The sequence below is a fragment of the Myotis daubentonii genome, chromosome 7 (genome assembly GCF_963259705.1).
Source record: "Myotis daubentonii chromosome 7, mMyoDau2.1, whole genome shotgun sequence".
Classification (NCBI taxonomy): Eukaryota; Metazoa; Chordata; class Mammalia; order Chiroptera; family Vespertilionidae; genus Myotis; species Myotis daubentonii.
In genome coordinates, this window is record NC_081846.1 from 42,069,498 (window position 1) to 42,083,644 (window position 14,147).

The 14,147-nt window shown below is 36.0% G+C and overlaps 1 protein-coding gene across 3 annotated transcripts in view; it reads right to left on the reverse strand.

The window, feature by feature from the left end:
- Positions 1–14,147, reverse strand: part of AGPS (alkylglycerone phosphate synthase) — a 135,287-nt gene that overhangs the window by 13,392 nt on the left and 107,748 nt on the right. The window contains exons 17-20 of one of the 3 annotated variants that reach the window (XM_059703984.1): positions 13,179–13,268; positions 6,441–6,540; positions 4,349–4,406; positions 91–225 (exon numbers count right to left, since the gene is read on the reverse strand). In XM_059703984.1, coding sequence (XP_059559967.1) covers positions 164–225; positions 4,349–4,406; positions 6,441–6,540; positions 13,179–13,268 — 310 coding nt within the window. In that variant the 3' untranslated portion in view covers positions 91–163. Of the gene's footprint in view, positions 1–90; positions 226–4,348; positions 4,407–4,466; positions 4,620–6,440; positions 6,541–13,178; positions 13,269–14,147 lie in introns of those variants that run through there. The other 2 variants (XM_059703983.1, XM_059703985.1) reach the window with 2 other exon arrangements.

Consider the following 14,147-nt stretch of genomic DNA (forward strand, 5'->3'; position numbering starts at 1 on the left):
TTTCCCCTCACATATAGACAGAGGTGTACCAGCTGTGTTTTGAGCTCTGGTTCCGAGGCCAGAAGAAAGGAGGCAGCGTGAGATGTGAAGCTGTCACTTGGGTGCATCAGAATCACCTTGGCAGTCACCTTGTCCAGGTGTCTGCTCAGGTCCATTGTGCACTTCATGTCCTTGCTGACCAGAGGCACCTAAGAAGTAGGAGCAGAAGCAGGCGATGGCAGGGACCTCCATAACCAGGTGAAAAAAAAATTTTTTAAGTTTTTCTTCCCAGACCTTTTATTTCAAGCTGAGTAACACATAAATCTTTAATGGTCTTTACAGTTTTTCTTTTTCATTTTTTGGGGGGAGGGGAGGGCACTGCCCACAAATTTTTAAAATATATATTTTTATTGATTTCAGAGAGGAAGGAGGGGAGGGAGTGAAAGAGGGAAGGAAGGAGGGAGGGACGGAGAGGGAGAGGGGGAGAGGGAGAGAGAGAGAGAGAGAGAGAGAGAGAGAGAGAGAGAGAGAGAGAGAGAGAGAAACATCAATGATGAGAGAGAATCATTGATCGGCTGCCTCTTGCATGCCCCACATTAGGGATCGAGCCCACAACTTGGGCATGTGCCTTGACCAGGAATTGAACCGTGATCTCCTGGTTCATAGGTCAGCATTCAACCACTGAGTTATACTGGTGAGACTATTGATTTTACCTTTTTAAAGAAGCTATTGTTTTTTAAGCACCTACCATATGCAGGACACCTTAGATGCTTTACATACATTATCACATTTAAGTCTTACAATAATCTATGATGTAGGTACTATTAGTCCTGTTTTGCAGGTGGGAACACTTCAGCTCCGAGAAGTTATTATCCTAAGATCACACAGCTAGTTAAGTGCAGTGTCAGGAGTCAAATACAGATTTCATTTCAAAGCCTCTGTTCTTTCCCCTATGGTTATAAACCTCTCAAACTTTTATTTGTTTTAAGACCAAGTCTGAATGGAATCTTACATACATAATGCCCCCATGGAAGAACACTAAAATGCTGGTGTTATACAGTAGAGATAGCACTTTATTTTACCTTACTTTTCTACTGAATGACTATTATTTCTCTTACCCAGAAATATTATGGTTTAATTAAGCCTTTCCATGATTAGACCCTATAATCAAAGCCAGATTATTAAACATTTGAAACTAAATTAGCAATGAAACTAATGTCATTCTAATATGAAAGATTCAGAGCTATATGATAATTTGAAAACTTCCTCAATTCTGTAAGCATTTAGCCACTCAACATATTTATTGAGCATCTACTACATAAAACAGCCACTGTTCTAGAGACTGGGGAACATAGTGATGAACAAGATAAAGTTAATAACCTCACTGAATTTATTCAAATGAGTAGCACAGAAACTATGCAAAAGATCAGGAAGACACTTCTAAGACGGTGGCATTTTTCTCAGAGATGAAAATGAAGGGGAAAGTGAGACATGCAAATATCTGGGGGGACAGGGGGGGCAAGAGAAAGAATATCAGAAGAAGAGGGAACAAATAGCAAAGGCTTTGAAGGGTTGATATGTCTGAGGAGTAGCAAGAAGGCCAATACTGCTAGAGGAAAAAGTAGTAAGAGAAGAGGACTGAGAGAAAGACACACCATGTATAGCCTTGAAGGTTCTGATAAGGACTTTGTATTTTGTTCTGAATGTGAGGAGGAAACACTGAGTTTTAAGAAGATCCCTCTGGCAGCAAGAGCAGCAGCAGGAGAGGCGCAGAGTGGAAGCACAGACCAGCCAGGATGATGCTGCACTAACTCCATGGCAGTGGTAGTTGATGCCTTCTGGGACTTGGGGGTCAGTAGCATACAGATGGTGTTTTAAGTCCTGAGGTGATCACTAAGGGAGTGAATGAACACACAGAACAAACTGGCTCAGGGCTAAGCTCTGGGGCACTCCAATGTTTAGCAGTTTAGAAGATAAGCCAGCAAAGTGAAAACCTCCATTTTCCCAGCACATATGAAATACATTTTGTATTCAGGTTTTAGTTTCTTCTTCTAAGCAACAGATGAAACTAGGTAGTTTAGTTTGTTTCCATGCAGTCATATTTTTGACCGCATAGAAAATTCAAATATGAGAAATATGAGAGAAATAAAGGACTTATATTTAAATGAGGCAGAACTTCTAATACATTAATATGCAGTAAAACCTTGCTACCTTCGAGTTAAAAATTTCTAAAAATAAATTATTTCATCAAAGTTGAGAGTCTTTAGCAAATAAAGACCTAATAAGCCTAGAATCTGAAAATGCACATAAATTAAACAAGGAGTTTTATTTTAACAAGCTCTGACCTGCACTTCTCTTATTATCTGCTACTGCCGACATGTTAGAAACCTACAATGAGGAAGTATAAAAGCAACCAGAGAGTCAAACTGATTTATGTGCAAGGACTTAGAAAACAATGAAATATCTATGATGAAGAACTTAAAATTGTTAATTCATTTGTTTTAACATCTAAAGCAGGGCAAGTAAACTAGTGTCAAAATTAAAAAAACAAAGAGGTTTTATATTTTAAAAGAAAAAACAGTAATGTTTAGTATTTTGTTCCCTATACTTTTAAAATTGTGTCTCTTTTCAAAGGCTGTTCATTTCACTTTTTAGCTTTTTACCTATTTTCACTATTTTAGGCTCTTAAGCAAGAGAACAGGGACACTGAAGCATGAGGACCTGAATTGAAATTCAACTTCTATCACTCACAATTATTGTTCAGGTCTTTGGGCAAATTACTGTACACTGTACACTCAAGTGTTTTAACCTCTCTTCATTTGAAAGACAGAAATAATATCTACTCTATAGGCATTTCAAGCAGAATTAAGGGAGATTTATGCAGAACACCTGGCAAATATTTTCAACTTTACAAATGTTAATTCCTTTCCCTAGCCCAGCCGTGGGCAAACTACGGCCCGCTTCCGGCCCGTTTGAAATGAATAAAACTTAAAAAAAAAGAGACCGTACCCTTTTATGTAATGATGTTTACTTTGAATTTATATTAGTTCACACAAACACTCCATCCATGCTTTTGTTCCAGCCCTCCGGTCCAGTTTAAGAACCCATTGTGGCCCTGGAGTCAAAAAGTTTGCCCACCCCTGCAGTCTATCTCCCTTCTCTTCACTGTTTCAACATTTGTAGCGTTTACATGTTTATTAAAGTTACCTTTGAGTGCTTTTCAAGGAAAATGGAAAACTTACCTTGTGGTAAAGTGGTAATGATATAATCCAGCTGGCTTTGATCAGTGGCCTTTTGAGTGTTACAATATTTTATTTTACTAGACTGTAAGATTTTTCAGAGAAATAATCACTGTATAATTCTTTGAAACCCTATTGCCTAATGGATCAATAATATTTATAATCTGGAAAGCACACAACAATATTAAAAAGCAGAAGAGATAGCTACTTCTAAGAAAAAAAAATACATGTAATGTTAGATAATGCTAAATGCTATGGTGAAAAATCAAACAAGGAGAGAGGGATATAGAGAATCCAGGGCAGGGGTAGGAGCTGAATTTTTAAATTTAAATTTAGAATTTAAATTTTTAAATTTGTGGTTACTTTTCCTTATGCTCCTCCCTAAAAATATTTTTATATTTAAAACCTAAATATATCTATTTTTCTAAGCACCACATTATATAGAGGGATATATTCAGAACAAATTTCTATTAAGGGGGACAGGTGGATAACTTCAAAAATTACAATTTTAATAACCGAATAGCCACTGTTTCACTCTTAAAAAACTGCCTTATATAACTTTCATAAACTAGTACTTAGGTAGATATATCCTAATTTTTATTAGTGATGTGATCAATTCTTTCATAAAATTTAATATTTACCACAATGGTCACCAACTAACAAAACAGTATTAAAATTTTAAAAAAAAATTTTTTCACATCCTATCTTGATTAATTTATTGAATTCAGGGTGGGCAGAAAAACGACTCTTCAAAATATGGTATAAACTGATGTCCAGTTACATTTCAATAGTAGCTGAAAAACACTTACGTTGTTTTTATTTCTTTCCCTTTAAAAACTTTTGCTGCAATGGTCAAACATCTGTGAGGCAAGCTAGGTGGTCTTAGGGAACATGAAGTTCCCTGAGAACTCAGAAGGCTATTTAGGTTCCTATCTAAGCAGGCTTGTCAAGTCAAACTTCTGTCGGCTACTGCCATACCTAGACTACCTCAGTGACAGACACAATCTTCCAAGAAATTTCAAGTGCTTTCATATTATTTATATTATGACTCTCCTGGCATTCTACCAAATCAAACGTTTTTTACATTAGGAATATCAGAAATTTACATGAGGAATAACAAAAAAAAATACCTCCGTGGTGATGCGATAGACTCCCTCCATTAGCGAGGATTTCCTCTCTAGCAGCTGCCTATATTTGGAAACAATACAACAAATAGATTTCACACTTTGAAGTGAGCGGAAGATCCAACTTTCAAAGGAGGCACATATTTTCTGGGTGAAATGATAAATCAGAAGCCTCGTTATCCTTTCTGCATTTTTTAAAGCAATTAAAATATATAGCCTAGCTTTACAGTTTTTTCCAGTAAATGGTCAAAATATCTGCAATAGTCACTTCCAGATTCTAGAAAAGAAAAAAAGGCAAAACAATCAATTTTGCAGCACTAAGTTGTTAATAATAAAAAAACGTTTTGTAAAGACAAAACCAGGTTCTACTCTGAAGTTAACATCTCACTCTACCAATAAATAATAGTAACTAACATTTCTTGACTGCTTATTGTATGTCCAGAAAAGCACTAAGCAATTTTCCTACAATAACTTATTTATTTTTTATCATAGTCTTATGGAATAATTACAATTACTCATATTTCACAGTTACAGAAAACGAGGCTTAGATAGTTAAATTATTGACATAATAGCATGCATTGGGCATTAGACTCAAGATTACTTACAAAGTTATCAGGAATCAACCATAAAAGCCCTTATGGGGCAAATTACTTGTCATACCTACTGCTATTTAAGGGTGCAAAAAACACACCTTCCTTTATCCTCCCAACATATTAGGTCCTGACTAGGCTCCTTATAAAGCACTATGGTGAGAAACATAAAGGCTTAAAGCACAATAAAGAATCACTAAAATACGGGGTGAAAAAAGGGTAAAGAAACTGAAATTATATTCAACTCATGAGAATGTAATAGCAATAAAGTGAAATATCTACATAGCCTTGAACCTCTCAGAATTACTCAGGTTGTACAAACCATCAGGGAGATAGGCCAGGGTAGAAAAGGGTCCATGTGGGACACATAGCAAATATCTCGTTGCAAAGTAATTCATAAGAACCCTCATCACTTAGCATTTTTCAAATGAATCATAAATATGGTATGATTTATGCTCTAAGAGATTATATCTTCTAACAAATTATTTTAAATAAAATAATAACTACTTGAAATTAGTAACACTTAAAGAATGGCAATTTGGACTGTGAAGGAAGGAATAATTTCACTCTTTAGTACTACAGGGAAGGAGTACTGGGCAGCCAGAGGGCAATACAAAAACATTGAAAGGTTAAAATGATGGAAAAGAACTTGAACTTTTGAGGGTGATGGGTATGTTCATTATTTTTATTGGGATGACGATTTCACTGGTGTACGTAGACATAAAAATTAATCAAACTATAAGTATTTGATTTACTTTATTTCAATTTTACTTCATAAAAGAGGCATAGGCAGGAACCAACCAAACCCTATCTATGGTTTGGGTCTAAACGTGTCCACTGAAAATCACCTTGTAGTTTTATCTTTGGTAGGCATATAACAGAGTTAAAACTCTGGGACACCTTAAGTTTTGACAAACCTCAGTGTCTTCCCAGTGCATTTTTCTAGTCTGTTTCTTAAACTCTAGGGATACTTGTAACAAGAAATATTGACCATCAAACGGAAGGTTTTATAAAAATTAGAGGCTTAAGGCTACTTAAGAAATGTAGTAAAACTGCTAGCAAATGAACCTCAATGGCCTACATACAGCTTTAGCAAATAAAGTATAAACCTAGAATAAGGATATTATAGCAACACAGACCAAAAGCATTAGGGCTGCTGACCTCAAAAGCCACCATCTGGAGATGAGTGGGCTGCCACAGTAATATCAAGGATTCCCCTATTCTGTTGTTATTTAATTTCACCTGGTATTATGTACTATAAGTAACAATTAAAAAACAATCACGAGCTACAGAATATTAATTTTAGAACATTGTAATATATGTATAGAAGATTAATTTTAGACTCAGTATACAAACCAGTGCAATAAATATGCTTCTCATTTCTATGGGCTATCAACCAGGTAAACCACAAATGATCAAAGAGTCTAATTAAAATTTATAAATTGATGGCGAAGATTATCAAAATTAATAAAAGAATGTAAGAGCTATATTGATGTATGCAAAATTACCTCAGTTTGGTCAAACACAGTCAATGGATCACTTATTCCCCTGTAGTTAAAGGCAAAGTAGAAATAGATACATGCACCTGCATCATAAGTCTGCGTCACCCTAAAAATCAAACAGACAGAATCACAAGGCTTTAGTTGAGTGAAATCAGACTTAATGCCTGGAAACTTAAAGGCAAGATCATCTGAATGATTTGCTTAAGCCATAATCTCATTCTCTACCCAGACTCTTACTCCATGGAAGAAATTCAGATTGGCTGGACAAAGGATATACAGAAACTATTTGTACTATTTTTACAACTTTTTTTTTTGATAAATCTGGATTATTATCCCCCCCAAAATTTAAAAATTTTAAAGCAATGTAAATGTTTCTCCAATTAGCCTGAAATAAATAAAAACCCCACCTCCTTAGAAGCGATTTTTTAAAAAACAGTATATTGTAGCTAAAAGCAGCCCAAAACAAACTAGCTGGAACTTAGTGATCCACTGTAAGTCTTCTAAACTTCCTCAAAATTAATAGAAATAAGTATGACACCTTAAAGCCAGGCATAAAGAGAAATGTACAAATACCGAAAATAATCAGACTAGATAAAAAAATACATCTTCGCTAAGTTCACATTTAATAATTTGTAAGGACTTTGAAAACAAACTGAATTGTACAAATTGTTTATACACACACACACATATCCTATATAATAAAAGCATAACATGCTAAGTGTTTGACCATTTGGTCAGCCACTGGACCAGTCGCTATGATGCGCACTGACCACCAGGGGGCATATGCTCTGACCGGTACGTTAGCTTGCTGCTGGGGTCCGGCCAATCGGGACTGGGCAAGAGGGCCGGACATGCCCTGGAGCCCTTCTGTGGTCCCTCCCTGGCCGGCTAGCCCCCATTGAGACTGGGCAAGATGGCCCGATTGGCCTGATTGCCAGCCAGGCCGAGGTACCCAACCTGTGCATGAATTCATGCACTGGGCCTCTAGTAAATAAATATACATACACACATATATCTGGGCTTTCAAAATGCAAATAGGTGAAGCAATTAAAAGGGAGCTAAGGGAATCATAGTCAAATCTCTGAATACAATCACAGAGTTCCCACAAAGAATTTAACAGAAAGAGGGAATACTCTTCTTACTACACAATACAACAGAATCTAACCTAAAATTTTAATGGCCTTTTAGGCCAAATGTTAGGTGCCTCAGAACAGAAGAAATGAACTATTTAACAATAATACTGTCAATTTGCCAGCTGTGTTTCTCTTCTAGTGTTAATTCACTCTCATAAAAAAAGAGTGAAAATATTCCCTTGAATATTTTCATTTTAAGTACCAGACTTAGAAAGTTTAAGAAAAACTAGAGAACCATTTTAACTATGATGGCATTATCATTTCGAATAATCAAATTTAATTTGTGAGAATAGTTAACATCAATAAGTAGAAAATGTAACTAAAAATTAACAGAGTATTGCCACCTTCCAACAAATACAGGATCAATATTACACAGTTCAGTTTTCAGTGGATAGGAGGCTTCTAAAGTCAAAAAAGGGCTGGATTGATCAGTATTTCAAAGAAAAACAAAGCAGAAATAATGGAACACCTTTTAGAAAACTTCAATTTTGGTCCATTTCAGATAGTGACTCAGATCTAACACCTTTTAATAGATCAATTCTATCACTTAAGGTAAGTTAAACACTAACTGCTTCCAAAATCATCTTGACAAGTGATATTGTGGCTGCCAGTCATTCTACTATTCTTTAATTTCTAAAAGTGTTTGTGCTGTACACTTTTTGGGGTATTTTAACTTGTCAGATTCCCTGGCTAGGAATTCCTTTATATAAAACTTCTTCAGAAAATTTAGGGCTGGAATTTCTATTCCAGTAGACAAAGTACGTTTTAACAGACGGAAATGAGATGAACTCAATAAATGCACCTTACAGCTAAATTATTTTCCTTGGGATCTTTATAATTTCAATGATATCTATAATTATTTTAATTATTTTTTTCTTTCTTAATCTTTATTATTAATTATTAAATAGTTTTAAAAATCTAGTTTAAAAAATATACCTCACACATTTACTTTCAACACAGAATAATCTCCTTGTCCACTATTAAATTAAGCAGTTCAAATCAAACTAAAGTCAAATTCTTATTAAATGCTAGTTTAATCAAGTATGAACTAGAAAAACTATATTTAAAATTCCTATTTATCAAAACCATTCAAATAACTAGACTTTGCACATTCTAAACTTTGATTTTATAAGATAATTACAGAAGTTGAGCATTTAAGCCTTTCAAAGATTATTTCTATAAAATCAGCTACTTAATGACATATGGCCAATTCAGTCTAGTATATCAATTCTATCTACCTACAATACATAATGAATATCCTTAGGTCTTGTGAGTACCTTCTGAAGAACCAAGACTTAGGTGTTGTTATAGATAGCCTAAGGCAGGATATTTTACTTCCCAATCACTTTCAATAAGCAGTGATTTATCATAATGATATTTTCATAATGGAAAGAGAGAAGTTTCCAGAGATACTGAATATGGAGGTGGGGCAGAAAGAGAAAGGAGAGATAAAATCTGTTAAGTTGCCACTAGACAAGACAAAAAAATAAAAATTCCTTAGCTATATAGTAATAGATTCTATAATTTTAACTGTTTCAAATTTTACTGATAACAAATGACTTTTGAATTATTAGGCCTGGTTTATTTTTAGTAGTATAATAACAGGCCTGAGAGACTAGATCAGTGATGGCAAACCTATGACATGCGTGTCAGAGGTGACATGCAAACTCATTTTTTGGGTTGATTTTTCTTTGTTAAATGGCATTTAAATATATCAAATAAATATCAAAAATATAAGTCTTTGTTTTACTATGGTTGCAAATATCAAAAAATTTCTATATGTGACACGGCACCAGAGTTAAGTTAGGGTTTTTCAAAATGCTGACACGCCCAACTCAAAAGGTTCGTCATCACTGGACTAGATTGTAAAGAGAACAATAAAGTACAGCATTTCATTCAATGTTGTTATAACATAGACTAGAGGCCCGGTGCATGAAATTCGTGCACAAGTAGGGTCCCTAGGCCTGGCCAGCTATCAGGGCTGATCTGCAGGGCTGATCCACTGGCACCCACCTTGGCTGGCCTGGCACCACCCGCTCACCAGCCCAGCCTCCCCACCCCCACCACCACTGCCTGTCCCCTCCCTCTGTGGGGTGACAGGTGGGGCAATCGGGAGGGGGGGCGGCCTGCTTTGGCTGGACTGGCGCCACTGCTACTGGTTGGGGCCTGCGGACTGGGGGCAGCTCCTGTGTTGAGCGTCTGCCCCCTGGTGATCAGTGCATGTCATAGCAACTGGTCAATTTGCATATTAGGCTTTTATAATATAGGATGAGATGCCTGATGAGATGTAGTAGGAACTTAACTCTTGTTTCTATCGATTAGCCTAAGGTAAAATTAGTTTCATTATACATCGTTCTGCTTAAAGTCATAGAACCTGTTGACATTATTAAGGATTTATTGTATCAACTTGGGTTGATAATATAAATTTATTTTTCTTAGATTTTAAGACAAAAGTTGCATTTTTAAAGATGACTCCAAATTTTTTTTACAAGTACATTCTTACACCTCTATTTGGGAAGATTCTCTCCAAGATCAGTTACTACGCCATCAGTAGCTTTGCTATAAGCCTTGTCCGTAACTAGGACCTCTCTTTTCCTTTTCTTCAGATATACCAAATGCCCAGCCAATAAGCTCTAAACCTACATTTTTAGGTTTCACTTCTTTGACTCTACCCCAAATACACATGTTCTACATGTTAATACACAGATTTGACTGGGTGCTTCCTGAAATGCCCTTCAAAGCCTCTATCGCATCAGAAGCAGAAAAGACTATTTTGAAGAGATCCTGATTTACATGAACAGTTAATGTGAGAAAGGTGCTTTCTTCACATGCCCTGTTAGGATTTTACTTTCTTACACAATTGAGCAGATGCACAATTTATCAAATTCTAAAAGACATCTGTTTCAATGAGAGAAACAGCAGAATCGAGAAACACAATATGGCAATAGGGAAGTGTAAGATAAGAGGATGTAAAGAGAAGACAAAAAAAATCACAGAAGAGATAGCAGTTTAAAGAGTACAGAAGCATTTCTAGTATTGCAAAGCAAATATATGCAAATTATCACGCTATATAAAAATATTAAGACATTAACAACTGAATGCTTTCATGAGGACTTGTCTTTGGGAAGTTAAACAAAATATCCAAAATTCCCTTTAGTCTCATTCCAATAACATTTTAGAGAATTCAAATGCTCAGTTCAATCTAAATATATTTAATCTTCTAGTGTTTACACAGAAAATTAATATTAAAAGATTTAATACAAAATATCCCTTCTCAAGAAAACCTTCATCGGGGTTGCTGCTATTTAACAAAGAGAACAAGATCTTCTGTTAAACATGACTCAATACGGGGCATAAATATCCAATATGGAAGACACCAGCCACACGTGTTTTAAATTTAAATCATTTGAAATTAAATAAAATTTAAAATTCAGTTCCATTCACATTAACGACATTTCAACAGCTCAAAAGCCACATGTGCCTGTGGCAACCACTCTGGACAGGGCAGATACAAAACATTTCCATTAATGCAGAAAGATCTATTGGAAAGCAGAGTTAATCTTCATTTGGATCTTTTGCTCCACTCTTTCCTTAATTCCACACACATTCATTTAATCAACAATTGAGAAAATGTTTAAAGTGCTTTTTCTTATTGAAGAACTATGTTGCCTGTGTATGTAACTCATAGTTCCCTGACCACACACACACACACACACACACACACACACACACGCTGAGTGGCCAGATTATTATGACCACCTGACGTTTGTAGGCAAATTAGCTATAATTTCGCGCTGAAGTTGCTAGAGGGCCAGGCCATTATAAATAGGGAAGCAGGTTGTTTACCACGACAGTAGAAGTGATTGTTTTCTGAAGATATGGGTAAACAACACGATTTAACACACTGCATACCGCATAGAAATCTCTAAGACATACGCCAGGGACCACATGTTTTTGGGCAAACTGCACGTTATTTAAATCATCATAATGCACTTCAGGTGTTGTTTTTCAATAATTATAACATTTTTATTTACAAAAACAATTAAACAATTAAAGTTCCTAGTACTTTTTTTAACATATGGTACTGCGTAAAACATTTTCCTCCATGAAGAAGGACCAAACAAAATTTACATAAGTATCTAGATTCGCTCCTTTTTCCATGAGCGTGAAAAACGAGAACACTCGTGAGCGGTCCTTAACAGATGGCACGCGAAACACGAGAAAACTCCTGAGCGGTACGAAATGTGTTAACAGCCTTTGAACGTGGGATGATTGCTGGCGCTCAGAGCCATGGAGCGAGTATCAGCAAAACAGCTGAATTCGTTAAATGTTCAAGAGCAGCTGTTGTTAAAATGTTTAAAGACTGGACTGTCAGCCGAAAATCTGGGTCTGAATGTGCGAATTGTGGCCGTCAGCGACTAGTCAATGTTAGGGCAGAACGGAGAGTGGCAACACTGGTACAAGACAACAGAAGGGCAACAGTGCATCAAATTACTGCAGATCTTAATCAGGGATCCTCTCAAATGATCTCTGAAAACATTGTTCACCGTACATTGCATCGTATGGAATATGGAAGCCAAAGGACTGTTCGAACACCTTTGCTGTCTGCAGTTACCAAGATAAAACGTCTCCAATTCGCATAGGAACACAAGGATTGGACAGCTGAGCATTGGAAAAAAGTCATGTGGTCCGATGAATCACATTTCCAGTCGCATCATGCAGATGGCAGAGTGAGAATTTGGCGGAAACAGCATGAAAGCATGCACCCCACATGCATGAGTACAACCCTTCAAGCTGGTGGGGGCAGTGTTATGATTTGGGGCATGTTTTCCTGGCATGATTTGGGCCCTTTAATTAGTTTGGAACAATGTCTGAATAGCACAACATACCTAAGTATCGTTGCTGATCAAGTTCATCCTATCATGTTGATGGCGTATCCCAATGGAGATGGTTTCTTCCAACAAGACAATGCGCCATGCCATGGTGCTTGTATTGTGCAGGAGTGGTTTCAAGAACATGAGGGAGACTTTACCTTGCTTAGGTGGCCCCCACAATCACCAGATCTCAATCCAATTGAGCATTTGTGGGACGAAGTTAAAAGAGCCATCAGGCAGCTGGTTCCACAACCATCGAATCTCACAGAACTGGACAGTGCTATTCATCAGGCATGGTGTCAGATTCCTGGCATCACCTTTCAACATCTCATGGAGTCAATGCCAAGAAGAATCGCCGCAGTATTGAAGGCAAAAGGTGGCCCAACGAAGTACTGATGGGGTGGTCATAGTAATCTGGCCACTCAGTGTATATATAATTTATAGTTTCAGTTAAGAAGGTCTTTTCTTATTCCAGGTGCTCAGACATTTGGGTCTTCACCATCATGCTGTCCAGATAGCTACAAGCTCACTCACCAAAGGGGTGTTTTACTTCTCAAGGGCCCAGGACTGCTAAAAACGCTAGTGGCACAATCCTAACAAGGTGGCAAGTGAAGTTTAGGAAAGCTTGCTAAGTAGAATAGACTGAAGCTTCTCTTCAGCTAACCAATTATTCCTCATTAATTAAAAAACAGTTTTTTTCAAAATAAGAAGTACTATAAGAACAATAAAAAACTCACCTGCATGTAGAAAGAGGAGCAAACTGAACGCCCTTCTCTTTGCATTCTCTTATTATTCTTTCTTTCACATTTCTACAGAGATCTACAACTCTAGAAAACATAATTGAATACCATATTAAGTTTTCAAATAAGTTACAAAAAATATAATAAATGCAGCTTTATCTGGTATCCTTCAAGTCAGAAATTCTCTTAACTAAAGCTATTATACTTATTCCTTAAAAATGAAAAAGAACCTTTATCACTCCAATTGAGTCTTCCATTAATAACTTTAAAGGGAACAAACTCCTTTCTTTTTAGCCATAGGAAAGACAACAATATACTCCAGTCTCCAGAAGACTGTTTCCTACACTTAGAAAAACCCAATTTCAAAATAAATTTAATTGCAAGATTTTACACACTTTAAAGCTATAAACATGTTAATAAAATTCAATTCTAGATTATAGAAGTACCAATCTTATATCCATGTCTAAAAAGTTTTTAATTTAAAATAATTTAATTAATAATCATGATATTATACCCACATGTTCAATAGCCTATTCCAAAGCACTGAGCTAACATCCAGTTCAACAAAACTGACCGGACATGTAACCCTGTGTAAAGCTAGTCTTTTTATTAAGTCAATAAAAACAGATGAGGGGAGATTGATAATATTTAACGATCTATGTTTTAATGTTAGTTGTAACATATTGTTCTAACTACATACTTTGTTTCATATGAAAAATAAAACTCTTAAAGTATATAAAAGCCACTTTATCCTTCAATAAATATCCTGGCTATGTACTGATACTGATTCCGTATTTTAAAACCTGCTGTCCTTAGAATCATGAGAATAGAAAAGATACCAAAGAAACTCCAAAGGCTGACCTATCTCTAGTCTCAAGGCTGATTTGATTGTGTGAAAACAAATGTGATGAAAATAATAACATTAAATAGATTATGCTTTATAAAACATTAAAGTTATCTACATTT